The sequence below is a fragment of the Myotis yumanensis genome, unplaced genomic scaffold (assembly GCF_028538775.1).
Source record: "Myotis yumanensis isolate MYYU_CA2020_CCGP unplaced genomic scaffold, mMyoYum1.0.hap1 SCAF_3, whole genome shotgun sequence".
NCBI lineage: Eukaryota > Metazoa > Chordata > Mammalia > Chiroptera > Vespertilionidae > Myotis > Myotis yumanensis.
In genome coordinates, this window is record NW_027223754.1 from 152,439,224 (window position 1) to 152,466,490 (window position 27,267).

At 38.7% G+C, this 27,267-nt stretch overlaps 1 protein-coding gene across 1 annotated transcript in view; it reads right to left on the minus strand.

Moving 5' to 3' along the window:
• Nucleotides 1–335: 335 nt before the first annotated feature.
• TBK1 (TANK binding kinase 1) overlaps nt 336–27,267 on the minus strand; it is a 49,392-nt gene continuing 22,460 nt past the window's right edge. Inside the window, exons 7-21 of the mRNA XM_070409803.1 lie at nt 25,754–25,864; nt 20,524–20,703; nt 17,443–17,639; nt 16,171–16,229; nt 15,668–15,759; nt 13,000–13,098; nt 11,871–11,949; nt 4,774–4,895; nt 4,600–4,676; nt 3,961–4,000; nt 3,393–3,494; nt 3,170–3,266; nt 2,443–2,549; nt 2,140–2,211; nt 336–1,111 (exon numbers count right to left, since the gene is read on the minus strand). Coding sequence (XP_070265904.1) covers nt 1,060–1,111; nt 2,140–2,211; nt 2,443–2,549; nt 3,170–3,266; nt 3,393–3,494; nt 3,961–4,000; nt 4,600–4,676; nt 4,774–4,895; nt 11,871–11,949; nt 13,000–13,098; nt 15,668–15,759; nt 16,171–16,229; nt 17,443–17,639; nt 20,524–20,703; nt 25,754–25,864 — 1,486 coding nt within the window. The 3' untranslated portion in view covers nt 336–1,059. The remainder of the gene's footprint in view (nt 1,112–2,139; nt 2,212–2,442; nt 2,550–3,169; nt 3,267–3,392; nt 3,495–3,960; nt 4,001–4,599; nt 4,677–4,773; nt 4,896–11,870; nt 11,950–12,999; nt 13,099–15,667; nt 15,760–16,170; nt 16,230–17,442; nt 17,640–20,523; nt 20,704–25,753; nt 25,865–27,267) is intronic.

The following is a 27,267-nucleotide window of genomic DNA, read 5'->3' on the forward strand; positions in this document are numbered from 1 at the left end:
TCTAACTCTCTATCTCTCTCCCTTCCTCTCTGTAAAAAATCAGTAAAATATATTTTAAAAAAAAATCTTTGTTGGACAAAATAATTTCTTGCTGAGCATAATCCTTTAGTTTAAAACTCTGGGTAGATTTTTCAGAGAATGTCACCGTAGGATTTGTGCAGCATAAATTTATGAAAGAACTACACTGGAGTCAGTGGGTTAGAAGATAAACAAAATTGTCCCTACATCCAATAGTCTGAGACTAATTTAGCACCACTATCCATAATATTTCTTTAAAAAAGACTATTTTTTGTTTCTCAAACTGTTGTACACAGAAAAATACAAATTATTTACATGAAAACTGAGAAATTTATTGATTTTTTTCATGAAGTAGTAAGCAGAATTAAAGAAGACATATACAGCTTAAAAGAGTTGAAATGATCCTAAAATTTTTACGACAATTTTAAATTCATGACCTAAATAAAAATGAATAGCTTTTAATAATTAAATTGCTTAAAAATTTTGCTCAATAATTTATCTGAAAGTAAAAAGATACGAGGATAACCAGTATCTGGGCACCTTGTAAAATAAAATAATGCCACTTTATCCTTCTCAAAAAAATTGTGATCCTTGTGAAAACAGTAGTTTGGTTCTGCTCCCCACCATAGAAGCAACCTCTCCATTCTACCACTTACAAAAGTGTCATCAGTCTTCTGATTTGTAAGGATGCCAATTTTGGGTCCATTTAAAAATGTTCCAGTAGGCAGTCAGAGATATCTGATCCAGCCTTACACAGAAGAATAGATAATCAATATCTCAACACAGCAGTAATGGCTTTCTTCTAGTGCTCATTGAGGTAAAATGCCCTCATATAATTATAAATGTTAAAAGATAAAATTACATCTTAACAGCAGCCAAAAATTTATATATTTTTTATGTATTTACAATATTATACATATTTACATGACCACATCAAATGCTGAATTGTAGAAACAAGAGACCACATATAGAAGCATTCGTTTAATGCCTCAGCATTATTTTCTTGTGCAAAGTGAAACTTTTCTCAAACTTCTTAGAAAGCTAAAGACAGTCAACATTGCGAAGGCCACCATCCATGGTTAAAGAGCCAAACCTAAAAACAGAAGAAAAAAGGCATCATCAAAAGATTCTTTTATTTGGCCCCTAACATTTTAAAGCAGACTATAGAATACTTTTCAGGAGAATAAAGAGTTTAAGCAACTGTGAACTACTCTATTTCTTACTGAAACACAATGGTATTATTATAAATATGTGAAAAATACAATTCAGTGGCTTGGGAAGAACTTCTTAAGAGAAAACAGAGAGTGACATAATCCAGAAAGCATTAGGAAGAACTGTATAACTTCTTTTTGGTGTGGTGGGATTCAGAAGCAAAGATGTGGAGTTGAGAGTAAGTATGACATACTACAGGGACAGTGTAGTATGGAACAAAATAGAGATAAATAAGCATCTCTGCGAAATAAGCATCAGACTGCTATTTTTGGTATATGTGCTGCCAAAGCAAGCACAGACTGTCATTTTGGGGAGGAGTGAAAAATATAGTTGGATGAGTAGGCTGAAGGTAGACTGTTATATTCTTTGAATTCAAATATGAATTTAGATTTGACCTTTTAGAGATAGCAGGAGTTTAAACATTTTCACCCAACTCCTCAAAAAACTGCATTTACAGGGAGATTTTCAGAGAGCTCTGCAAGTTACCCAGTACCAATCAGGGTGCTGGCATCTTATAAGCAACTCTGATTCCAAAATCGAAAATTATAATTTTAATGAGAAAATGTTATAAAAAATAATTTCTGATTCCAAAATTGAAAATAATTCTAGTGAGAAAACAGTATATAAAAAATAATTACCACAAACTGATTCAAATAAGCAAATAAATAATTCTATTAACCAGTGCTTCTATAAAATGGAATCAATCATAGTTCACATGGTTTTATCCAAACAATCCCAAACAAATTAAAAGGCGTCATGGAAGTCACCAAAATAAGGGTCCTGATTTTATATTGCTTTCCCACTGGCCTAATCTATCAATATAGGAAGACAGGGAGATACAGGTATAGATACGTATGTACTTGACTGCATATAAAATCACAGGTCAGAATGATATCTGCATTAACTCACCTTTCTAAAATATGATTATTTTCAGCAAGTTCTTTAACCACCCCTTCCATCTCTTCTTTTAACTTCTTCATACTATACATACAAAATAAAGATAAATAAGCATCTCTGTTCAAAAAAGTATGCAAATGTTTTAGAATTGTATTTATATTATGTTTTAGTTCTATAGCTTAAACTAAGTCACTAGATAATATTTACAAACATATTCACAACAAATATAAAAAATTTCAAAATAAAAGATCAAGATCATAAACGGAAACAAAAACAAATGGAAACATCATAGTTATCAAATAATAAATTTCTTACCCAAGCGTCATTTCTACTAACGTGTTAGAACATGGATAAATTGGAGCCATGGTATGTTTGATTCCACTGGAGGCTGCAAACATTTTCTGAGGCAAAGTTTCTTGTAACTAAAACATAAAAAAATCCCATATCAATCACAGAACAAAATACTTACTACAGATCTTAGATCAAATGTTATAGGCTTTAATAAGCCATTTATAGCTTTACATTTTAATTTGAAAACCATCAGTGATATAATGCTTAAATCAATACTCTTTTTAAAAATCTTTTGTTATGGATGATAAAATAATAGTCTACCAGATGTTTTCAACTGTAAAACATCTAAGTTCTTAAAACTTGGCTCAAAATATATACCACAGACCTGGCTGGGTGGGTAAGGTGGTTCGAGTGTCGTCCTGTAAACCAAAAGGTAGCAGGCTCAATCCCTATCAGGGTACCTATGGGAGGCAACCAATCAATGTTTCTCTCTCATGTTGAAGCTTCTCTCTCTCTCTCTTTCTCTCTCTCTCTCTCTCTCCCTCAGATCAATAAAAACATATCCTCAGGCGAGGATTAAAAAATATGTATCTCTATATCCCACAAACAGGCAAGTAGAGCTGATACATGCATATTATGTACTATTTCTCCCTTCTCATTCATAATAAAATGTAAACAGAAAAGAATTTATTTCCATTTTCCCTAATAGCAAAAAAGGTACTTTCCCCCCTAAATACTTTGGTAGCTGTACCTCATTTGAATAGTCTTGATACTTTGATATTTCTTCTTCAATATCTAAACACTGATTAGTTAGGGATAACAACTGTTTCTTAAGCTGAAGCATCTTTCTGAAAACCAAAAGAATCAATTAATAAGCAATCTAATGAAATATTATTCCTACTTAAAATATATAATATACATTAAAATGTGTATTATACAATCAACCACTCATTGCCCCCAAATAGTTTACCTACCTCATCCATTCTTTTGACTTATCCAAAAATGTCTCGTACTTTTTAACACATTCATCTGTGAAGTGGGTCATTGCTTTTGTTGCATGGTAATACAGTTTTTGCCTAGAATTTAGAAATAATCAGAGGCTTAAACCAATATCACCGTTTCTATTTCCAACATTTAAAAACTTTCCAATATGTAAAATTTGTTTCCTTAAAGTTGTGACTTTGGAATATTACGAAGGCCAAATGTTTCTAACAGACGTTATAATAGCAAGAGGAGAATGAGAAGGGAGAATGGTCAAAAAATATTTACTGAGTTAAGGTTAAGAAGGTAATTAAGTCTGTACTCTCCATTATCTGCCCTTACGCAACAGAAGCACCTGAGGTAGGAGAAGCCTGCCCCTTTCTCCCACCTCAGTATCCTCTCAATCTGGAGCTAGGTAAGTGAGCCTCAAATATGTGCACACAGTAATAATTGTGTAGAGCCAAGATTAAAACATATTTTAAATTGTAATTAATTTAAACTTTAAGAATTACATTAATAACATAACCAAAAATAATTATTAAACATAATCTGGACACTTACTTATCAAATTTGTGGATTTGTTCTTCATTATAAGGTAATTCTAAAAGTAAAAAAATATATTACTTTTGTAAATGTACAATCATAAAATCACACACAGTATTTTTTTTCTTTGAGATTACTTTAAAAAATCTAAGAGTTTAAAGTAGGTGTCACTAGCTTGTGACCCATGAGTTAAATACAGGCCACAAATGCTTTCATTTGGTCTGTAAGGTGTTAACATTAAAAAGGAAAAGTAGCTGCCAACATTTAAAAACAGAATATTTCAAATAAAACCTGTTTTTCTAGCTCTTTTTGAGATACAGAGAGATTGGGCAATAAATCAGGTGAATTTAAATAGTGACTCTCCCCTTTGGACGGGGGTATCTCCTCTCCAGTTCTCCTCAGTCTCCACTGGCCAATTTTATCCCTGCTATATGCTGGCCTCCAGAGGTTGTGGAGTTCATGACCCCTTGTTTGAAATATACAAAAGGTTGGTTTTAAAAATCATTTAGTACATTTAATGTCTGACAGAATCAAATCTCTGAAAAATAACTTAAGCAGCCATCCTTATAAATATACTAAATTTGTTCTTCACTATAAGCTGAATTACAACTAGGAGGGCTAATTTTATTAGATTAACAAATGTTAAATTTTACTTACTACGTTCTGCTTTGTCTTTTTTGAATTGATAGTAAATCTCTGTGATCCAATTTAACAGGACTTGTAGCTTTTCTACACTATTTAAGGAAGAAAAGCCCAAATAAATTAACTGATTTGATGTGAAAAAGTACATTATTAACAAGAGCAAAAACTACCAATAAAGTTATAACCTACTGTCTATCTTTTGGATGAGTGCCTTCTTGATGGGCCCATGTATCTGACAGCAATCCACCTGGAGATAATTTGCTTTCGATATCCTGAAGACTGTTTTCTATTGTTCCCCGAGAACTGGAAAGCTAAATAAAATCAATGAGTTCAGGTCCAGATTACCAAAAAATCAGAAATGATAATCACAGTGCCAATGGAGTCTAAAGTCTTAATCATATTTCTTTATGGATTATTTAAACTCAAAGTCTGAATATACAAATACATTTAATCATTCAATTAAGCTTGTTTCTTTCTCTGTAAAATATTAATACTCTATCCCATAATAAAGCCCCAAGGATAAAATGTAGGTAGCCAAGACTGAGCTCTATACGTTCAGATGCCAAACAAAAAGATAATTCCTATTTAAAACAGAAAATGAAAAGAAATCTCATTTAAGAGTCTGTTCATTTTAAGCTTAGTATTTATCATTTACCTACCACAGAACTAAGCATTAGTAAAACTTTTAAAGAAAGGATAAAGGCCAGACTTAAAGAATAAAAATACCTAAATACTAAGGATTCTGATACATACTACTGATTTCAAATAAAGTTTTCAGTGGCGGTTTACACTGCGATTAGCAACAAACAATCATGCCCTTTTAACTACACTCTTGTCAGCACTGGACCAGCAGCCTCAGCTCACATAGGAACATGCTACAAATGCACACTTTGGGGTCCCACCTGTTGAACCAAAAACTCTGATGAAGCCTGGCTAATTTGAAAGACAAAAATAGTACCTTCCTGTTATAATACATTTTGCTATTAATATTGTAAACATTTTTTTCCCAAGAGTTTTATTAGGTCAACTGATCTTTAAAATAATTTCTAAACATTGTCTTTTAACTGCAGATTTAATGTTTTCCTAATCAATCTGAATGAGGTATTTTTATTTAAAAAACCTTTATCATATTTTCTCAATTTGCTTTTTAACATTTTTTTAACATATAGACATCTTAAGTTTTATGGTCAAATATGTCTTGCTTTCCATGCTTTATGTCTTCTCTAACATCAACATTAAGAATATGTTAAGTATATGCTTTAAGTACCTTATACTTCCACACTATGGAAAATAGTTTATGGATAAAGTTATTTATTTTTACAGCATTACATAGAAGTGTGAAAATGGCAAGCAACCTAAAAAACCAACAACAGGGAGATAATAAGTAAAAATACTAATAAATCCATTGGCTACAATATTATTTCTATGAAAAGAAAAGTTTTACAAAAAAACCCACCAAAAACCCAAAACTGGAAAGTGCTCTTTAATAGTATTATACAACAAATAAAAATAACAATTGTCTGCTCATAGGGTAACAATCATTTAATAATATATATAAAAAGAGAGAGCTAAAATAGTGCTTGTCAAACTTTAGCAGCATCCAAATCTTCTGGATTGCTGGGGCTTTCAGTCAAGATGGTGGGATAGGTAGTACAATTTCTCTTACAACCACATAAAAAATACAACTAAACTACAGAATGCCTGAAATATGGCTGAATGGAAGTCCTACAACTACGGAATTAAAGAAGTCAAATGGAGACTGGTAGGAGGGGCGGAGACATGGAACAAGCTGGTTCCACACCCACGTGGGCACAGATAAAAATTCGGAGGGAAATCTCAGATGTGGAGGTCCACCTTGATGAAAGAGGGGTCCCAGCCCCACACCAGGCCATCCAGTCCAGGATTCCAGTGCCAGGCAGAAAAGTCCCATAACTTTTGGCTGTAAAATCCAGGGGGGATTGTGGCTGAGTGAGATGGAGGGCTATTAGAGTCAGAGATGTCCCTTTTAAAGGGCCCATGCATGGACTTACCTGGACTCACACCCTCTGAGCTCCAGCGCTGGGGCAGTAGCTCCAAAGGCACCAGGGACATAGGAGGAGGAACTGAATTGTCTGGCATCAGGACAAGAGCTGGAGAAGTAGTTTTCTCCCAGAGAGAAGTGTTGGCAGAGGCCATTGTTCCTTTTCTAAGCCTTCCCCCAACATAGCCAGCAGGCAGACACATCTGAGTCTCCATTAACCTGGCTAACACTATTCACCCCACCCTGGAGATTCCCTGAGATGCTCTACCTAACTTGCAGGCAACGGCCTGTTTTGGCTCATGCTTCAGACTTTCCTAAAATCTCTCATACAAGCAGCATCTGGCCTTGGTGTTCCCTGTACCTTGTACTATGTGGCCTCAGGCCTGGCACTAGCAGTAGCCAGCCTTGGTCCACAGCTTCGCCTCTCCTGGGCACCTCCAAGCCCAGCACAAGTAGAAGCCATTTTCAGATTGCTTTGTAACTCATGCTGGGTGGCTCTGGGCAGAACACAAGCCACAGCGGATTTGGGCCTGAACCTCCTGAGAGGCCCCAGAGCCAGCAGACCATGTTGAAGCATCATCCAACCACTTCTAAAATCAACATAGTCAGTGGGCAGAAGAGCCCTGATGAAATAAACCTTCCTTCATGGAGTGGACAGCTGATCCTTCATAGTGGTTGCAGCCAATCCTTGTAGTTGATAGGCTTAGGAGTAAAGCCCTCCCATTGAAGTGCCAACAGCAATCAAGGTTCAACTACAACAGGAGGGTGTATACAGCAAACAGTGGGGAAAAGGTGCGCACTTAGAGTTCCCAACTTGGGTGAACGGGGAGGCTATGCCTCTGGATCCTACAGAACACCCACTACATAGACCACTCTACCAAGTCCACGAGACATAGCAGCTCTACCTAATACGTAGAAACAAACACAGAGAGGCTGCCAAAATGAGGAGATAAAGAAATATGTCTCAAATGAAGAAATACAACAAAACCCTGGAAAAAGAACTAAACTAAATGGAGATAAGCAATCTACTAGATGCAGAACTCCAAACACTGGTTGTAAGGATGCTCAATGAACTTAGGAAGAATTTCAACAAAGAGACACAGGAAACATAAAAATGTAACTGGAAAACATAAAAAAATAACTAGTCAGAAATGAAGAATACATTATAGGGAATCAACAGTGGAGTAGATGGAGAGGATCCAATCAGAGATTTGGAAGATAAGAAAGCACAATCAGCACAGCAAAAAGAAAAAAGAATTAACAAATAAATGAGGATAGTATAAAGAGCCTCCAGGACAACTTCAAGTGTACCAGCATTCACATCATGGGAGAACCAAAAGGAGAAGAAAGAGAACAAGGAATTGAAAACCCATGTAGCCCAAGCCGGTTTGGCTCAGTGGATAGAGCGTTGACCTGTAGACTGAAAGGTCCTGGATTCAATTATGATCAGGGACACATGCCTGGGTTGCAGGCTTGATCCCCAATGCGGGGTGTGCAGGAGGCAGCCAATCAATGATTCTCTCTCATCATTGATGTTTCTATCTCTCTTTCCCTCTCCCTTCCTCTCTGAAATCAATAAAATATATTAAAACAAGAAAAAAAAGAAAACCCGTGTAAAAAAATAGTAATGGAAAACTTCCCTGCCCAGTTGGTGTGGCTCAATGGTTGAGCTTTGACCTATAAACCAGGAGGTCACGGTTTGATTCCTGGTCAGGGCACATGATCAGGTTGCAGGTTCGATCCCCAGTGGGGAGCTTGCAGGAGGCAGCCGATCAATTATTCTCTCTCATCATTGATGTCTCCATCTCTCTCCCTCTCCCTTCCTATCTGAAATCAATAATAAAAAATATATTAAAAAAAGAAAACTTCCCTAACCTGGTGAAGGAAATAGACATATAAGTCCAGGAAGTACAGAGAGTCCCAAACAAGATGAACCCAGAGGCCCACACCAAGGCACATCGTAATTAAAATGCAAAAAGATGAAAACAAGGAGAGAATTTTAAAGGCAGTAAGAGAAAAGAATTTAGTTACTTACAAGGGAGCTTCCATAAGACTGTCAGCTGATTTTTCAACAGAAACTTTGCAGGTCAGAAGGGACTGGCAAAGATTTTCAAAGTGATGAAAAGCAAGGACCTACAACCAAGATTATTCTACCTAGCAAGCTTTCATTTAAAATTGAAGAACATATAAAGAACTTCCAAGACAAGAAAAAGGCAAAGGAGTTCATTGCCACCAAACCAGTATTACATGAAATGTTAAAGGATCTTCTTTAAGAAGCAGATGGGGGGAAAAAGATATAAATATGAACAATAAAATAGCAATAAATACATATCTTTCAACAAATGACTCTAAAAAACCAAAATAAACAAAGAAGCAGCACAGAAACAGACTTATAGATATGGTGAACATCGAAGGGGGTTGCCAGATCAAAGGGGGGTTAGGGAGATGGGTGAAAAAGATGAAGGGATTTAGAAGTACAAATTGGTAGTTACAGAACAGTTACAAGGATGTAAAGTACAGCATAGGGAGTATCTATACTAATAAAAGCTTATGTGGACGTCACACTCTCATGCCATCACAATCCATCACCTGCGTGTACAGCGGGTATGCGCGGTTGGGCAGGGCTGCGTGTCTGGCGAGGTGCACGCGGGTGGGCGGGGACTTAAGTGCCGCCTCTACACATGTGAGCTGCACAGGAAACACCTTTTCTGACCACTCATTGGCTAAGCTCACGGTATGCCAATCGCAGTGTTCTCGGTAACTTGGCTAATAAGAATCCAAGAAGGTGATCTAGGGTTTTTCCACCTCACTCCTGGGGGAAAAAACGAAGGTCCGCTGCTGGAGGGAATAAGAAATGTCATATCCACCCTAACCGGTTTGGCTCAGTGGATAGGGCGTCGGCCTGCGGACTGAAGGGTCCCAGGTTTGATTCCGGTCAAGGGCATGTACGTGGGTTGTGGGCACATCCCCAGTAGGGGGTGTGCAGGAGGCAGCTGATCGATGTTTCTCTCTCATCGATGTTTCAAGCTCTCTATCCCTCTACCGTCCTCTCTGTAAAAAAATCAATAAAATATGTATTAAAAAAAAAAAGAAATGTCATATCCTGCCCTAGCCAGTTTGGCTCAGTGGATAGAGCCTTGGCTCATGCAGGAGGCAACCAATCGAAGTGTCCCTCTCACACTGATGTTTCTCTCTGTCTTTCCCTCTCTTCCACACTCTCTAAAAATCAACGGAAAAATATCCTCAGGTGCCTTCCCCTGATCATCTCGGTCACCTCCTGCAGAGGGAGGCCTAATTGCAGCTTAGGAGCAGGCGTAAGCCATCAGTAGGACATCCCCTCAGGGCTCCTGGACTATGAGAGGGGGCAGGCTTGGCTGAGGGACCCGTGCATGAATTTCATGCACCGGGCCACTAGTAGTCAATAATATCATAGTAACTATATATGGTATCAGATGGGCACAAAATGCACTGGAAAGATTACTTAGTAAGTTATATAATGTCTAATCACTGGTTTGTACACTTAAACTAATATAATATTGTATGCCAACTGTAATTAAAAAATAAAAAAGTATTTAAAGAAAAAACCCCAACAACTCAAATAATGGATTTCTGGGCCCTACCATCACAGTTTCTGATTCAACAGGTGGGGCCCCAAAATGTACATTTCTAACAAGTTCTTATGTGAGGCTGGGGCTGTTGGTCCAGGACCTACTCTGAGAATCATTTTGGGGTGGGGAGCATATATGGTATCATTTCTACATATACATTTTATTTAAACATTTTGTTTTACAGTAGGAAAAAATTTTAAGATCTCCACTAGGAGATTTTAAGCAAATAAACAAGTTATGAGAAAAAAACAATGCAACATAGTGAAAAGTAATTGGTCTGAAGTTAAAGCCCTAATTTCATAAGACTCAGCGACCTTAAGTTATTTAATCATCCATGCTCCAATTCTCATAGGAAATCCACATCTTCCCAAAAATGTCACACAAGTGAGAAACACTTGGGCTCCCTAAAGAAAACATACAACTTCAATTCCAAGTGCTCAAATGACGCTTGCACTAGAAATAAGTACCTATTCGGACTATGAGCCAGTAAATAAAGTTCTAAGACAAAAGCAGAAAAAGAACAAAAAACACAATACAACTGCCTATATTTAAAAACAAATATTGGGGAAGACAATTTGTTTCTTAACTTTTATTTGCTTTATTCTATATCAACATTTAAAAAACTTTTTTGACCATGACATTCACTTTAATTTAACTCTGTATCACTTAAATGTGTATATATATAACTGAATTGAAAGTTTCCTGGAACAGTAATTTCATTATTATATGTGATGTATGCTAACATTTTCTATTCCATTCCATTTAAAAACACTGCTACACACTATACAACCTACTAGTTGTTCATGACTCATATTTTGAAAATCACTGTTCTAGATATAAAACTGAAGGAAAAAAACAACTAAAAATCAGCCTAAGCTGGAAAAAGAAAAAAGGGATACTGTATCAAGTTCTTTTTCTTTTAATTTAACATCCATTTCATGAAAGAATACTTCAAATGCTAAAAACTTGCAGGAGTATAGCATTTTTATCTCATTTAATTGGTACAAAAGGATAAAAAACTGCATATTTTAAAGAAAAAGAAAATAAGGAAGCAAAGAATTAAAGGCCTTGCTTAAGTCACCAGGCAGGAATAGCTAGGTAAATAGGGGCAATCCTGGGATTAGTAATCAGTTCTTTTACAATACATTGTATTAAGAGATCAGAAACTACCTGAAATGCTACTGTAATTTTTCAGTAGAAGAGAGACTTTTGTCCTAATTCCTTTAGGTATAGAAATGATTCCCAGCCTTTAGGAACCTAAATCTTTCTTTTCTTACTTTTTATTTTAGAAAAGATCTGATATTTTCCTAACATGCATCTAATTCTAAGCAAGTTTAAGTACCCTGTTGTTAAATTACATTTATGAGCTTGCTTTAACTGCCATAGAAGCAACATAAGAAGAACATTATCAATTTTAAAGACAGACAGGAAGAAAGGGAGAGAGAAATGGGCTTAAAGCAAAGCAGACATTTGGAAACATTGTAAAGATTTGCATGGCAGTAATGGTATTTAAATATTATAAATAGTACCTAAAAATAGGAAAAGAATACTTCAGGTATCCTTTAGTACATTATCTCTCTCGGAAAGTTTAGATCTATTCTCACCAGCAAAGAAACTGATTATGAGCCTATGATTCTCACAATTTTGTAAATACTTACTCTCAACAATTTGGTGTGTATGTCTGAAATTTCATCTAAGTCTGTTGCTTCTAGATTGGTTTTCAACAATTTTTCATATCTGTGTGAAAACCAAGTATGGAAAAATTAAATGAGTATAATGAATACACAGATTTAATCTAAAAAGATTTTTTATAAATTACATTTGAGTTCTTATTATCATCATATTTTAAGGATAAAATTCTGAATACAAAGTTTACAAAGCAATAGATTTCAAGAAAACTTGATGTCTTTGTAAAGAAAGAATTTTATATACTTCTACTTAAACACTTGCAGGTTAAGAGATAAAATATAAGACAACTTAATTTCATATAGTCTTATGCCAGGATAATAGACATAATACTACATTTCAGAATTAATAGTGGTCAATAGTAAATTCTGATTTCACTAATTATATTTCCTATGCTGTACAAATAGTATAGCCTAGGAAGAGGGCAATTTGAAATATTCTGTTTCGAAAGACATTCTCAGGGATAAGCTAAATAAGCAAAGTAAACTAGAAGTAATTCCCAAATTTTAAAAATACTACAAAACACTGAAACAGGTTTGGCTCAGTGGATAGAGCGTCGGCCTGCGGACTGAAGGGTCCCAGGTTCGATTCCAGTCAAGGGCATGTACCTGGGTTGCGGGCACATCCCCAGTAGGAGGTGTGCAGGAGGCAGCTGATCGATGTTTCTCTCTCATCGATGTTTCTAACTCTCTATCTCTCTCCCTTCCTCTCTGTAAAAAATCAATAAAATATATTAAAAAAAATACTACAAAACTACAGTTCTAGAATACCTCTTCCTATTTCCTTTGTTGATTACAGGCTTTTTATTTTCCTATTCAGAGCATCTGCTTTGCAAGGTATAACATGAGATGTTTCTGGCTCAGGTTACCTTTTCCCTAACAAAGGGAAGGAGAAATACTAACAGAGATGATGTTCATTTCTTACTGAGACAAGTGGATATTTTTCTGCCTTTGTGAGGAAGAAACTTAAACTAAGGTTGTGCCTTAATACAAACATTTGCATAGCATGCAATATGTGTCAAGGATAATTAAACAAATTAAACAGAAATGTAACAATATTTAACATTTTAACAACTATTAGTTAAGAAAGTAACCTACTCACACTTTCATACTTTGAATGCTTCTGAGGCAGAATTCCAATGTGATCACAACTTCTGTCTTTTTGTGAACAGTTTCATTATAATCATCTTTAACTAATTCTCTAAAAAAAAATTCTCATTAGTATATCTAAAGAATTATTTGTTTTCTCTTGCCTACCACTAATTACTCTGATATCCTTCTGTTCAAATTTCTTAAGTCTTGATATATTATGAGAGCCAATTCACTTTTTATTATTAAAAGCATTTTTGTGAGTCTTATACATATCTAGGGCATAAACCATTACTACATATTAGGTTAACAATTTAGAAATCCAAAGCATTAATAGATTAAAAATAAGAACTAATCTACAATAAAAAGAAATAAGCTGAATAGCATTACATCTTATACCACCAGAATTTTTACTACTCATAGTAGACTCCTGTTCGATTTCTACTTTATATCAAGGCAACCTCTCAAGAAGCAGCATGACATCTATACTAATAATAGGGTAATATGCAAATTGGTCGGGACACCCTCACGCATAACGACCAATCAGCAGGTTGCACGCGTAGCAGGCGAGGATGGGCGGGGACTTGCAGCGTTGAGGACGGGGGTGGGGGGTGGGGGGTGGTGGAGGCCTCTCCGTGTGCCTGTGCCGGGGGTCCGCAGGCCTCCCCCAGCTCCGGCCTACCTCTTTGGGGCAATTCATCGAGGAGCCCCGGATGGGTTGGCAGGACCTAACTCTTTGGGGCGATGGATCGGGGGGCTCTCCCACTGTGACAGGGCACAGGCCAGGCTGGGGGACCCTCTTCCCCCGCTGGAGTGCATGAATTTTGTGCACCAGGCCACTAGTAGTAAATAATATAATTGAAGGGCTTTTGGTTTACATCAAGGGTCGACAAACTAAGACCTGATGCCTGTTTTTGCTAAGAATGGTATTTACAAGTTTAAAAGTTATAAAAACAAAGAGACCTTACTAACTGATAAAGAAGTTTACCAACAGTGGTGTATATTAAAAACTATTTTCTCATGACTTAATAAACTAAAAGCTCAAAAGTAAAAGGAATAAAAGCTTTAGGGAGCAGTGACTAGGATAGGTAACAACGGCAAGAGAAACGAGAGCTGCTAGTAACAATACTGTGAAAACAATTGGAGTCAACATTTAGATTTGTTTTTGCAAGAAGGGAAGGCTAGGAATGAGGTGGGCACAGAGAAACTGTTACAAGAATTTAAGTTGAAGAACACTAGGAGCCCAGAGAACATGATGCCATTACTGTGGGTGTATAAAATTCAAAAACTTCAAATGATGTTGTATAGAACGAGTTATGATTCTTAAAAGACACCATTTATTCTCCATTTCTATCAAAAGCAAAGGTGATATCTACAAATCATGAAGAATTAAAAAAGGTCATTTTCAAAACATCTCCTAGCATCACTTTTAGGGGGAACATACCGAACTAGATTATCAATATTCTGACCAAGAGTAACTATATTAAGTGACGTAGTACAAAAAAAATTAGCTTTTAAATTGCTTGATAGGGTGAGTGTGTGCTCATAGCATATGCTTTCATTTATATAAAATGTCTAGAACAGGCAAATCTACAACAACAGAAAGTATACTAGTGGTGGGCTAGGAGGTTATAACAAAAGTGGGGAGTGAATGGGTGCAGGTTTCTTTTTGGGTTGATAAAAATTAGGGGTGATGATTGCACAACTCTGAATGTACAAAAAAATCACTGAATTAGCCGAAACCGGTTTGGCTCAGTGGACAGAGCGTTGGCCTGCAGACTGAAAGGTCCCAGGTTCGATTCCGGTCAAGGGCATGTACCTGGGTTGCGGGCACATCCCCAGTAGGAGATGTGCAAGAGGCAGCTGATCGATGTTTCTCTCTCATCGATGTTTCTAAATCTCTATCTCTCTCCCTTCCTCTCTGTAAAAAATCAATAAAATATATTTTAAAAAAAAAAGAAAAAAGAAAAAGAAAAAAAAAATCACTGAATTGCACATTTTAAAAATGGGTAAATTTTATAGCATGTGAATTTAAAAATGCTGTTTTTGTTTTTTTAAAAAAACTGAGTGCCACCAAACCGGTTTGGCTCAGTGGATAGAGTGTCGGCCTGCGGACTGAAAGGTCCCAGGTTCGATTCTGGTCAAGGGCATGTACCATGGTTGCGGGCACATCCCCAGTAGGAGGTGTGCAGGAGGCAGCTGATCGATGTTTCTCTCTCATCGATGTTTCTAACTCTCTATCCCTCTCCCTTCCTCTCTGTAAAAAATCAATAAAATATATTTAAAAAAAAAACACAACTGAGTGTATACTTTATTTAGGAAGAGATTCTGAGAACAAAAACCCTGGAAAGAAATACAGGTTGTACTGGATTACAACAATGACTAAGCCTCCCAAGAAAATGAAATGACAACCAAGTTAAGGTCCTCAGAAAAGGAATTCATTTGCCATCACATCGTAAGTGTGGTGTAAGTTTTCAGATATTAATATCCTGTCTCACAAGGTCATTATAAAATCAATGAATAAAATAGCTGCTAAATGTTTTATAAACTAAATGTGAAAACAAAATATTGTAACAAAATCAAGCAGCTGACCCAACCTAGTCTGAAGAGATGGGGTGGTTATCAGTTATTTAGTGAGGTCTATGTGAAGATCAATTTTTAAATTTCCACTTGTTACTTACATCAACCATCGTATCCCCTTTCGCATTAATTCCTGATAAAGCAGCAAGGTACTGGCAATTCTACAGGCATAACACACAACTCCTGTCATTGCCTAAAGAGGAAATGCAAAATGTTATTATTTGGTGCTAACTATGGTACAGGGCAAGGAAACCTTTTACATAAAAATTTTCAAACATATATTTTTATCAGTTTAATTAAAAACACAATTAACTACCAATTTCTAAAAGCTAAGGACAGATAGAACTGTGATGAACATTTCAACCTTAACATGATAATGTTAAACATGCACTGCCTCCATGGAGAAAGTTTTCTGTGAATTAAAAAAAAGGCTATAAAGTCAAAAAGAAAGAACACAAAATAATTTGCAATGGATAACAATTTAAGTGAATGATTTCCTAAATCAAATAGGCATATATAAAGACACAATACATTTTATTGCTTCCACTGTTGATAAGATAATTTGAACTCAGATGTTTATATAGATATTTAATTAAATACTAACCTTAGCCATGCTAGCATCTCCATCTAAATCATAACGTGGATGTACTTTAGGGAGGGAAACTGAAAAGAGAGGATAGAGAGTTAGAAACATCGATGAGAGAGAAACATCGATCAGCTGCCTCCTGCACACCTCCTACTGGGGATGTGCCCGCAACCAAGGTACATGCCCTTGACCAGAATCGAACCTGGGACCTTTCAGTCCGCAGGCCGACACTCTGGCTGGTGTGGCTCAGTGGTTGAGCATCCTCCCATGCACCAAGTGGTGGAAGGTTCCATTCCAGGTCAGGGCACAAGTCCAGGTTTTGGGTTTGATCCCTAGTAGGGGGCATGCAAGAGGCAGCAGATCAATGACTCTCTTTCTCTCCCTCTCCCTTTCTATCTCTAAAAAAATAAAAATCATATCAACATATTTAAAAGAACAACAATACCTGAAACAATAATGCTCATCCTGTAACAAATTACCTACAATATTTCTAAGGAATTTCATTTTTTTCTTAAATATATTCCAACACAACCAGCTCAATACCTCTATTTAAGTTGAAATCAAATCCCAAAATTCAAATAGAAATGTAAAAATCTGGATAGTTTATTTTTTTCAACAGTTAATAATTTAAAAGACTCCAAAATGCAGATCTAATTTTTCTTAGACTCCAAAGCCTGGCAAAGTGTCCCATTCACACTGGGCACAAGAAATATGTGCTGAAATTTATGGCACAAAAGGTTATTGTGAATATGAGTAAAACACTAAAAGCAGAAAGCTACAGTGAAACATACATGATAAACTATTTTACCACTTTATGAAATAAAATATTTAATATCAAATTGTATTACCGACAAGGCTTTTAAATTTTACTAATTTTGTACAACTAATTTACAAAATTTTAATGTTTATGAAAGGTCTACAATAATGTCATCATCAATCAACTTTATGAAGATAATCACTTTTAGGTTTTTTTCGCTTATTTTGTTAATCCTAACCTGAGGATATTTTCCCACTGATTTTCTTTTTCTTTTTTTCAGAGAGAGTGGAAGGGGGGAGGGGGGGAGAGAGAGAGAGAGGGAGAAACATCGATGTGAGAGACACATCAACTGGTTGCCTTAAGCTCTGACCGGGGTGGGAGATAAGCCTGTTACCCAGGTAGGTGCCCTTGACCAGGAATCGAACCTGCGACCTTCTGGTGTGAAGGCCGATGCTCTAACCACTGAACACACCAGTCAGGGCCAGTGTTGGTTTTTTTAATGGCGAGTAAGAACAAGAAAAATCCCAACTCACTTTTTTCATATTTCAATCCTACGGTCTCCAGAGATTCCCGGCTTACTACAAAGATAGGATTTTCCTCAGTAGTTTTAGGGAAATGCTGTCCTAGTCTTCCAGGTTCTAGAACTAAGCGGCGTCCTTCATATATAAGTTCTTGATTTGCAGAAATAATATTGGTTTGTTTATACACCAGTTCATGAAATACAGTAGCACTGTGTGAGAAAAATCCAAAAAGACAACATAACTGAGATAAAAAGAGAGGGGAAGTCTTTTTTAAAATGACTTAGTACAACATCCATTTCTAGTGGTACTTCAGGTCAGGGCCAGTCCACAGAAACCCTGCTTTGTTGATGTGAACATTACAAAGTCTGTTAAACTAAAAATTTCATCTAAAGTGTCTATACAGCAATTCTAAAATATTTCTGTTTGCATACTTATACTGGGTAGGCACAATACACAGGGTTCTTAATATTTAATAACTAGAGGCCCGGTGCACAAAAATTTGTGCACTTGGGGGGGGAAGGGGGGTCCCCTAGCCCGGCCTGTGCCCTCTCACAGTCTGGGACCCCTCGGGAGATAACGACCTGCTGGCTTAGGCCTGCTCCTGGGTGGCAGAGGGCACGTCCAATCCCTAGGTGCAGCCCCTGGTCAGGCTCAGAGCAGGGCCGATTGGGGAGTTGGGGTGCCGCCCCGTCATGCACAGAGCAGGGTGGATTGGGAGGTTGCGATGCCACCCTCAGTCACGCTCAGGGTACAGCCGATTGGGGGGTTGGGGTGCTGCCCCCTATCACTCACAGAGCAGGCCAATCAGGGGGTTGGGGCGCTGCCCCCTGTCACTCACAGAGCAGGGCCCATCAGGGGGGTTGGGGCTCCATACTCTGTCACACACAGAGCAGGGTCCATCAGGGGGTTGGGAGATCCCCCCTGTCACGCACAGAGCAGGGCCCATCAGGGGGTTGAGGAGCTCCTCCCTGTCACTCACAGAGTAGGGCCGATAGGGGAGTTGGGGCACCGCCCCCTGTCACACACAGAGCAGGGCGGATCAGGGGGTTGGGGCGCTGCACTCTGTCACACTCAGGGCAGGGCCAATGGGGAGGTTATGGCTCTATCCTGTCACACACAGAGCAAGGTCCGTGGAGGGGGGTTGGGGCACCACCCTCTATCACCCATAGAACAGGGCTGATCAGGGGGTTGGGGCGCCGCCACTGTCACACTCAGGGCAGGGCCGATGAAGAGGTTATGGCACTACCCTGTCAAACACAGAGCCGCAGGGCGATCAGGGGATTGGGGAGCTCCTCCCTATCAGGCACAGAGCAGGGCTGATCAGGGGGTTGGGGCGCCTTCCCCTGTCAAACACAGAGCTACAGGGCGATCAGGGGGTTGGGAAGCTTCCCCCTGTCATACACAGAGCCACAGGGCGATCAGGGGATTGGGGCACCTTCCCCTGTCACGCAAAGAGCAGGGCCCATCAGGGGGTTGGGCGCTGCCCCCTGTCGTGCACAGAGCAGGGCCCATCAGGGGGTTGGGGAGCTCCCCCCTGTCATGCACAGAGCAGGGCCCATCAGGGGGTTGAGGAGCTCCCCCCTGTCACTCACAGAGTAGGGCGGATAGGGGAGTTAGGGCACCGCTCCCTGTCACACACAGAGCAGGGCGGATCAGGGGGTTGGGGCGCCGCCCTCTATCACCCACAGAGCAGGGTCGATCAGGGGGTTGGGGCGCCGCCACTGTCACACCCAGGGCAGGGCCGATGGGGAGGTTATGGCTCTACCCCGTCACACACAGAGCAGGGCCTGTGGGGGGGGGCGGGTTGGGGCGCCACACCCTGTTACACACAGAGCAGGGCCGATCAGGGGGTTGGGATGCTACACCCTGTCACACACAGAGTTGCAGGGCGATCAGGGGGTTTGGGTGCTGCCCCCTGTTACGCTGATCCGGTGCCAGGAGGCCTCGCGGCTCCGCTGATCCCGGTGCTGGGAGGCATATTACCCTTTTACTATATAGGATAGAGGCCTGGGGGCCGGCTGGTTTGCCCTGAAGGGTGTCCTGGATCAGGGTGGGGGTCCCCACTGGGGTGCCTGGCCAGCCTGGATGAGGGGATGATGGCTGTTTGCAGCTGGTCACACATCCTTCAGGGTGGGGGTCCCCACTGGGGTGCCTGGCCAGTCTGGGTGAGGGGCTGAGGGCTGCTTTCAGGCTGGCGATTGACTGAAGCTCCCAACCGCTCCTTTTTTCCTTTTTTTTTTATTCTGGGCCAGCTTTAGCTCTGGCTCTAGCTCTGAGGCTTCCGCTGCTGAGAGCAGGTATCTGGTTTATTTGCGTTCTATAATCAAAACAATGTATAACTCCAGCTCTGAGATCCAGGCGGCTGAAAGCTGGTTTCTGGGGTTTTGTTTAGCTTCTATATTTGTTACAATGTTTCAAACTGCCAGGTCAGAGGCCGGCAGCAGCCGCCATCTTGGTTGTCAGTTAATTTGCATATACTCACTGATTAGCCAATGAAAAGGGTAGCGGTCGTACGCTAATTACCATGTTTCTCTTTTATTAGTGTAGAAGAAGAAGATGGGGAGCCAACATAGCAGAGTTAAGAGCAATGGCTCTGAAATCAGACTGAGTTAGAATTCCAGTTATTCCAATTATTTGCTGAATTACTTTCAGTTTCTCCTCTGTGCTAGGTTTCCTCATGTGTAAAATGGGAACAATAGGACCCACCTCACAGATTTGTTGTGAGGACTAAGTGACTTAAATATATAAAGAACTGAGAATAGTACTTATAACATCACTACATAGTATTTATTAACTCAATTAATAAAACCAGGTATTTTCAAAATGTTTTTGGGAAAAAGCTAGATTCTCCCTAAACAGATTCATGAAATCAAAGAAACGTTTCAGCAGCAATGTTATGATGTGTCTCCCCCACAAGCCTTTGCTAAGATTTGGCTCAGGCTTGGGTGAGCATATGTATACTAAGCACTTAAACGTTATTCTCTAAGTGGGAAGTGGGTGCCTGAGGTATCTTTTCTATTTTCTCTCCTAATTTATGAAGATAATTATTATATAACATTATCATCTAGGAAGAAAACATAAAGAGGTACTTACGTATTATAGCTATGAATATAAATCTTATGAGCTGTCATTTGTTGTAGCGAGAAAACATGAATTATCATCCGGTGAAGTATATCACTAGTTTCTGCAAAAAACTGGTCAAAACCCCAACATTTTTCCTGATCAGCCTCAAGGATGTTTGCAAGAACAGGGGTAAGTAGAACTTGAAGACCCCTAAAATAGTATTAAAAAAAATTTGAAGAATGAATGTGTATTTTATCTAGGTACAAAGTCATAATATTTACTACCAAATCAAAGGAATTGTTATTAGATTAGATCAAAGTTTTAAAAAATCTTCCAACTTTTCAAAAAGCCAGGTAACCTTAGTTTAATATTACTTGTCAATAAATCAGGGATTATGGTATTTTTATGTTAATTTATCTTTTACTGGTTATTTTCTTTGATTCTCTCATTCCCAAGCTTCCTCACTTTTCCAAACACATTCTAACACTGTATATACAAAACCATCTAGGTGAAATCAATCAGGTGATCATGAGGCTAAGATAATTGTTTAATTTCAGGGTTTTTAATGTCCTTTATTTTTTATTTATTTATTTATTTTTTAGGGGAGACAGAGAGAGAGAGAGAAAGAGAGAGAGAAAGAGAGAGAGAAAGAGAGAGAGAAAGAGAGAGAGAAAGAGAGAGAGGAGAAGGGAAGGGAGATAGAAACATCCATGAGATACATCAACATGGATTGGGTGTCTCCTGCACTCCCCCTGGTAGAGATCAAGCCTGAAACCCGGGCATGTGCCCTGATGGGGAATCGAACCAGTGACATCTTGGTCAACCATTGAGTCACAATGGCCTGGCATCCTTTATTTTTTAATGTCCTTTTAATATGGCACTGCAATATATAATTGTTTAGGCTGAATTTATATGCCTTTTATAGTATACTTCTGTGAATGAAAAAGGGGTTATACAATAAAGCTGACAAGCTCAGTGGGGGCACATGGCAGGCCTGGCAGGCTCAGGGATCAAGAGAAATAACCACACAGGATGGCCTGACCACTAACTTCTCATTGGGAAAATCATAGCGGGTAGTCACATCCAGGCCTATAGCTTCCCTAGCAAAAGTTAACTTTACCGTGAGTTCTGTGTATTGTTCTTATGCATCTAGGATGACATACCTTTGAAATGTCAGAGTAATTTTATTTTCCTACTCTTGAAGCCACTACCGCGGACACCAGAGGACCAGACCCCTTCATTGTTATTTTGTTCCCTGCATACCATCTCTACATGCTGTGAATGTTAACTATTAAATATCCTGTTTAAAGGAAGTATGTGTTTCTCCATTTTGTCTTTTATCCAATCCTAGAGATTGCTCTGCTATGCTTTCTCCTGCTTCCTTAATCTATCACCAATGGATTTCATGCACCTTCCTGAGGTCTCCTTTGATTCTAGTATATAAAATAAGCTGGAAAGCTGCCATTCTCCAGAGCTTCTGAGATCCTGCTCCTCAGCATATGTGATCAGTTTGCTCAAATTAGTTTCTTACATTGGCACTTATTTAGGCAGTAAAATTACTATAATCATCTAGTAATCAATTAGTGCCCATTCAATTACGAATAACTTTTGACTAATAAAGGACTTTATTCTTTTTCTAAATTATAAAATATGCTCAAACAGATGCTCAATTATGGAATTTCAAGTAGTCTTAAAAATATATTCTTGAGTATGTAACAGGCCTTGAAAGAATTCCTTATCTGAACAATTTTCAAAATATGTAGTGGACATTTTAAATTTTTGCCTAACAGATATGTATATTCCCTCCTTTCGTAAGAGAATCTACACCTCTCTACTCTCTAACTCTAATCCCTGTGCATAGATGGGTATAAAAGCCAGGTTTGGTTATGATTAGTTGGAGGTGGTCAGGTGGTAGCATATAAGTTAGTTAAATGTGAATCAATTCCAAAAATCTTTGCTAAAACTACTGGGAAAGAAAATCTTTTTCCCCCACCGAGTTTTCAAACCTGTGAGAATGTGAGTCTGGGAATGTGAGCAGCCTTCCTGTGGCTCTCAGGAAAGAGCCTACTGAAGGGAAGGAGAAAGCAGGTAAAAGCAGATCTGAGTGATTTGAAGGGACCAAGTCTTGATATAGCCTGAGTCTGAGGATTTAGCTGAGCTTTGAGTCACATACACATGTGAACTTTTAATTACAAAGTCAATCTATTTTCTTTCCACTTAAACCAGTTGAATTAGGTTTTTCCCACTTGCTATTCAATCTTGACTAATAAATACTAGAGGACCGGTGCACGAAATTTGTGCAGGGGGGGGGGGGGGCGGTTATCCCTCAGCTCGGCCTGCACCCTCTCCAATCTGGGACCCCTTGGGGGATGTCCGATTGCCTATCACAATCTGGGACCACTGGCTCCTAACTGCTCGCCTGCCTGTCTGCCTGATCGCCCCTAACCACCTCTGCCTGCCTGCCTGATGGCTCCTAACTACTCCCCTACTGGCCTGATCACCCCTAACTGCTCCCCTGCTGGCCTGATCACTCCCAACTGCTTCTGCCTTGCCTGGGACCCAGGCTTCCCTCCTCCGGCTGGTCGCAGGCACCCGGGACCCAGGCTTCCCTCCCTCTGGCTGGCTGCAGGCACCCAGGATCTAGGCCGGCTTTGCCCAGTCCGGCCATAGCCACAGGGGACCATGGGCAGGCAGCTTTGCCCGGGATGCAGCCACAGGCGCCCGGGACCGCAGAGCGGGCGGCTTATTCCTCTCCCAGGCCGCAGCTGCAGGCACTGGCACTTGGGACCATGGGGCGTGTGGCTTGCCCCTCTCCCTGGCCGCAGCCTGGCTGGTCCCCATTCCTCTCTCGCGAGCTCATTTGTGCTTGGCTGGTCCCCATTCCTCTCCCCCCAGTGTTGAGTGTCTGAGCCATTATGACTATTTGCATATTAGCTCTTTATTATATAGGATAAGAAAGAGATGGTTATCTTTTCTTTTAAAGGAATGCTTATTTTATCCTTAGTTCATCCTCACCTGAGAATATTTTTTTCCATTGATTTTTGTAGAGAGTGGAAGGGTAGCAGGGAGGGAGGGAGAAAAGAAACATCGATATGAGACATATCCATTGGTTGTCTCCTGCATGTGCCCCCTGGAGGGCAGAGAGGGAGGCTGTGTGTGTGGGATCGAGCCTGCAACCAAGGGACATGCCCTTGATTAGAATCTAACCCTAATACTTCAGTCCACGGGCTGATGCTCTAACCACTGAACAAATCGGCTAGGTTATCTATTTTTTCAGTCATTACATTTTTGGTATTGTTTTCATTGCTAATTAGTAATACTTAATATCCTTACTATTAAAAGAAAAGAGATTGTCTGACTGGTGTGGCTCAGTAGTTGAGCCTTGACCCATGAACAAAGAGGTCACTGTTTCAATTCTGACAGGGTATATATCCAGGTGGCAGGCTTCAGGAGGGGGCATGCAGGAGGCAGCTGATCAATGTTTCTATCTAGTCCTATCTTTCTAAAAACATCAATAAAAATATATTTAAAGAAAAAAAAAGCCCTAGCCAGTTTGATTCAGTGAATAGAGTGTCGGCCTGTGGACTGAAGGGTTGTGGGTTCAATTCCAGTCAAAGGCATGTACCTCGGTTGTAGGTTGGATACATGTACCTCGGCCCAGTCTGGGTGCATGTGGGAGGCAACCAATCGATGTGTCTCCCTCTACTTCTCCCCCTCCCTTTCACTTTCTCTAAAAAATCAATGGAAAATATCCTCAGGTGAGGATTAACCAAAAAAAAAAAGATCATATGCTTTCTGGTACCTAAGCAATTTTTATTAAAGAATGTATAACTTGGTGCTAAAGACTGATTTGATAGATAAGTCCTGTTATCCTCCTAAAATATGCAATCCACAGTGTAGATTGTCAAATTATTGATTCTGGATTTCAGCAATACAATTATTACATAGAAAATATTCATTTCCTGACCACTTTAAATTTTGTGTTTTGCCTGAGTTTACAAAAATGAGTATTTTATAAATCAAAATTTAACACAAGTCATTATTATAATATTAAATTTCTTCTCTCCAATAAAATGAATTTCTCTTGGTAATTCTAGCTGCATGACATAATTTTATTTTGGAAACTTAAAAACAATGCAATAAAACTGTCAAAACAGTGGTTTTCAGAAAGGATTTTGGCAATGAAACTGTTGGTTTAAATGAGTTTTCACAGAAATCAATACATAAAATGAGAGGTAATATTTTTTTAGTTTGTGCTATATAAATATACATATTTATATGTTAAAAGTCATACAAAAAGAAATTATAATAGGTCAGTAAATCATGACCTGTAAGTGTGTGTTCACTTGTGTAGTATACAATTATCACACTCAGAAAAAATGGCAGTTAATTCATTAATCACAAATTCTACATATTGGTAAGTGTTTCGGCTTTATTTCCAGAGTAAAACCTAAAATAATTTATTCTCTACTTTTTTGTTTTGTTTTGTTAATCCTTACCTGAGGATATCTTTTCCATTCATTTTTAGAGAGAATGGAAGGGAAGAGGAGAGACACAGAGAGAGAAACACTGATGTGAGAGAGACACATCGATTGGCTGCCTCCTGCATGTGCCCCGACTGGAATGCAGCCCACAAACAAGGTATGTGATCCTTCCGTCCACAGGCCATGCTCTTACCACTGACTCAAACTGGCCAGGGCATCTACTTTTAACTTATTTTACTTTAAATCTTTCTTTGTGGTAACAGGATTCATATCTGAGAATATATATATTTTTAGTTCTGCTGCTAAATTAAACCCATTTGAACTTTTGAAATGATGGAAGTTGAAAACTCTTACTTCTCACCTTTTGAGTAATATGAATACTCCTTAAAAATGAGGATATATTAAACTTCTTGTTTTAGAAGTGCCTGTTTTTTAGAATTCTAGTTACTCTGATCTATATACCACTATTTGTGGTCGGCCAATATGGAAGTCAGTATAAAAGACACCGAGGTCTTAACCTGGTTCCCCACATTGCACAGAATTCCAGGCAACCTACAAAATGTATGTCCTATGTCCTCAAAGAGGTCTGGTAAAATTATTTATACATTATACTAGTAATTAATTTTTATATCACCACAAAGACAAAAATCACAAATCAAAGCATATGCTTTAATAACATCTAATAAAACAAACAACAATAAATTACACTCAAGTATTTGTGATTTTAGTTAATTAATATTCTAAACACCAAACTGCAAAACAGGAGTTATACTCACTGAGAAAGACTACAAGAAAGGGGCATGTCTCCACTCCAGTCGATTGGTCCATTTTCTGCTTTCTGTACTCCAGATATTGCACCAGAAGGCTTTCCAGTAATTATTTTATACCTAGAGAGGAATAAAAGCAGAATAAAATAAGCAGTTCATTATTGCACAGCCTATCAATGGGCTTTGCAATAGTATTTCCCTCAGTTGCACCTATAATGAGCTACTAGACGAAATTTTGTGATTGAGTTCACAGGATCCATAAAACAATCAAAATACTTTAAATCTGTCTGACTGAAGTAGAATAGTGGTTGTACGATTATTTTAGATATGCCATAACTAATTTTCATTTGGGATCTCAGAATGCCATGTAACAGTATCTTGATGTTCACAACAAAAATATTAATTTTTCCATCTGAAAAAATTGAGCAAACAAAAAAAGTTATGTTACAGAATGTTTCTAGGTCACCATATTAGCCCCAAACACAGTCATTTGGACTATGAAATTCCTGCAGAACGAACAACAGCATTCTTAAAAAAAAAAGATAGGCTGTAACTGGTTTGGCTCAGTGGATAGAGCGTCGGCCTGCGGACTGAAAGGTTCCAGGTCCGATCCCGGTCAAGGGCATGTACCTTGGTTGCAGGCACATCCCAGTAGGAGGTGTGCAGGAGGCAGCTGATCGATGTTTCTCTCTCATCGATGTTTCTAACTCTCTATCCCTCTCCCTTCCTCTCTGTAAAAAATCAGTAAAATATATTTAAAAAAAAAAGATAGAACTATACATAGCACAGTATCCGAAAGATTCTTTGCATACACAGATAGGAATATGTGTGTATACAAAAATTAAAAGTCAAATTTAAATTTTTATGTCTTTTTAAAAAATATATTTATTGATTTTAGAGAGAGGCAGGGGGAGGGAAAGAGATAAAAATACTGATGAGAGAGAAATATTGATTGGTTGCCTCCTGCACACCCCCCACGAGAGATTAAGCCCCACTGGCCGGGCTAAAAGTCAAAATTTAATTTGATTCTTGATGAAGGTGATAAAAATAAAGATGATCTGAAGAAAGAGCTGGATGTCCCAGGTTGCAGGTTTGCTCTCTGGTCAGGGTGCATACAGGAGGCAACAGATCCATGTTTCTCTCTCTTTCTCCCTCTCCTTTTCTCTCTCTCAAATCAATAACAAACATTTTTTTTTTTTAAAGTAGAGCTAACACAACTAATTTGGACTGCTTGCTGCTTCCTCAGCAGACACAGTCAGGATTTCTGTCTTAAGAGATTTTTCAGGAAAGAAGGAAATGAATGTGAAAAATAAGTTGCATTCACATAAGAAGGATCTGATTGTGGACAAGTAAGTAGAGATATGTGAGATTAATGCAAGAAAAGAGAAAGAAATACAATAAATGGTAGAATTCTTAAGGGAATCCGCTTACAAATTCTTGAAAGAGCTTAATGAATTATGGTAAGCTCCATAAATAAACACATTTATAACATGTAAATGAGATACAAAGGGACCAATATGCTA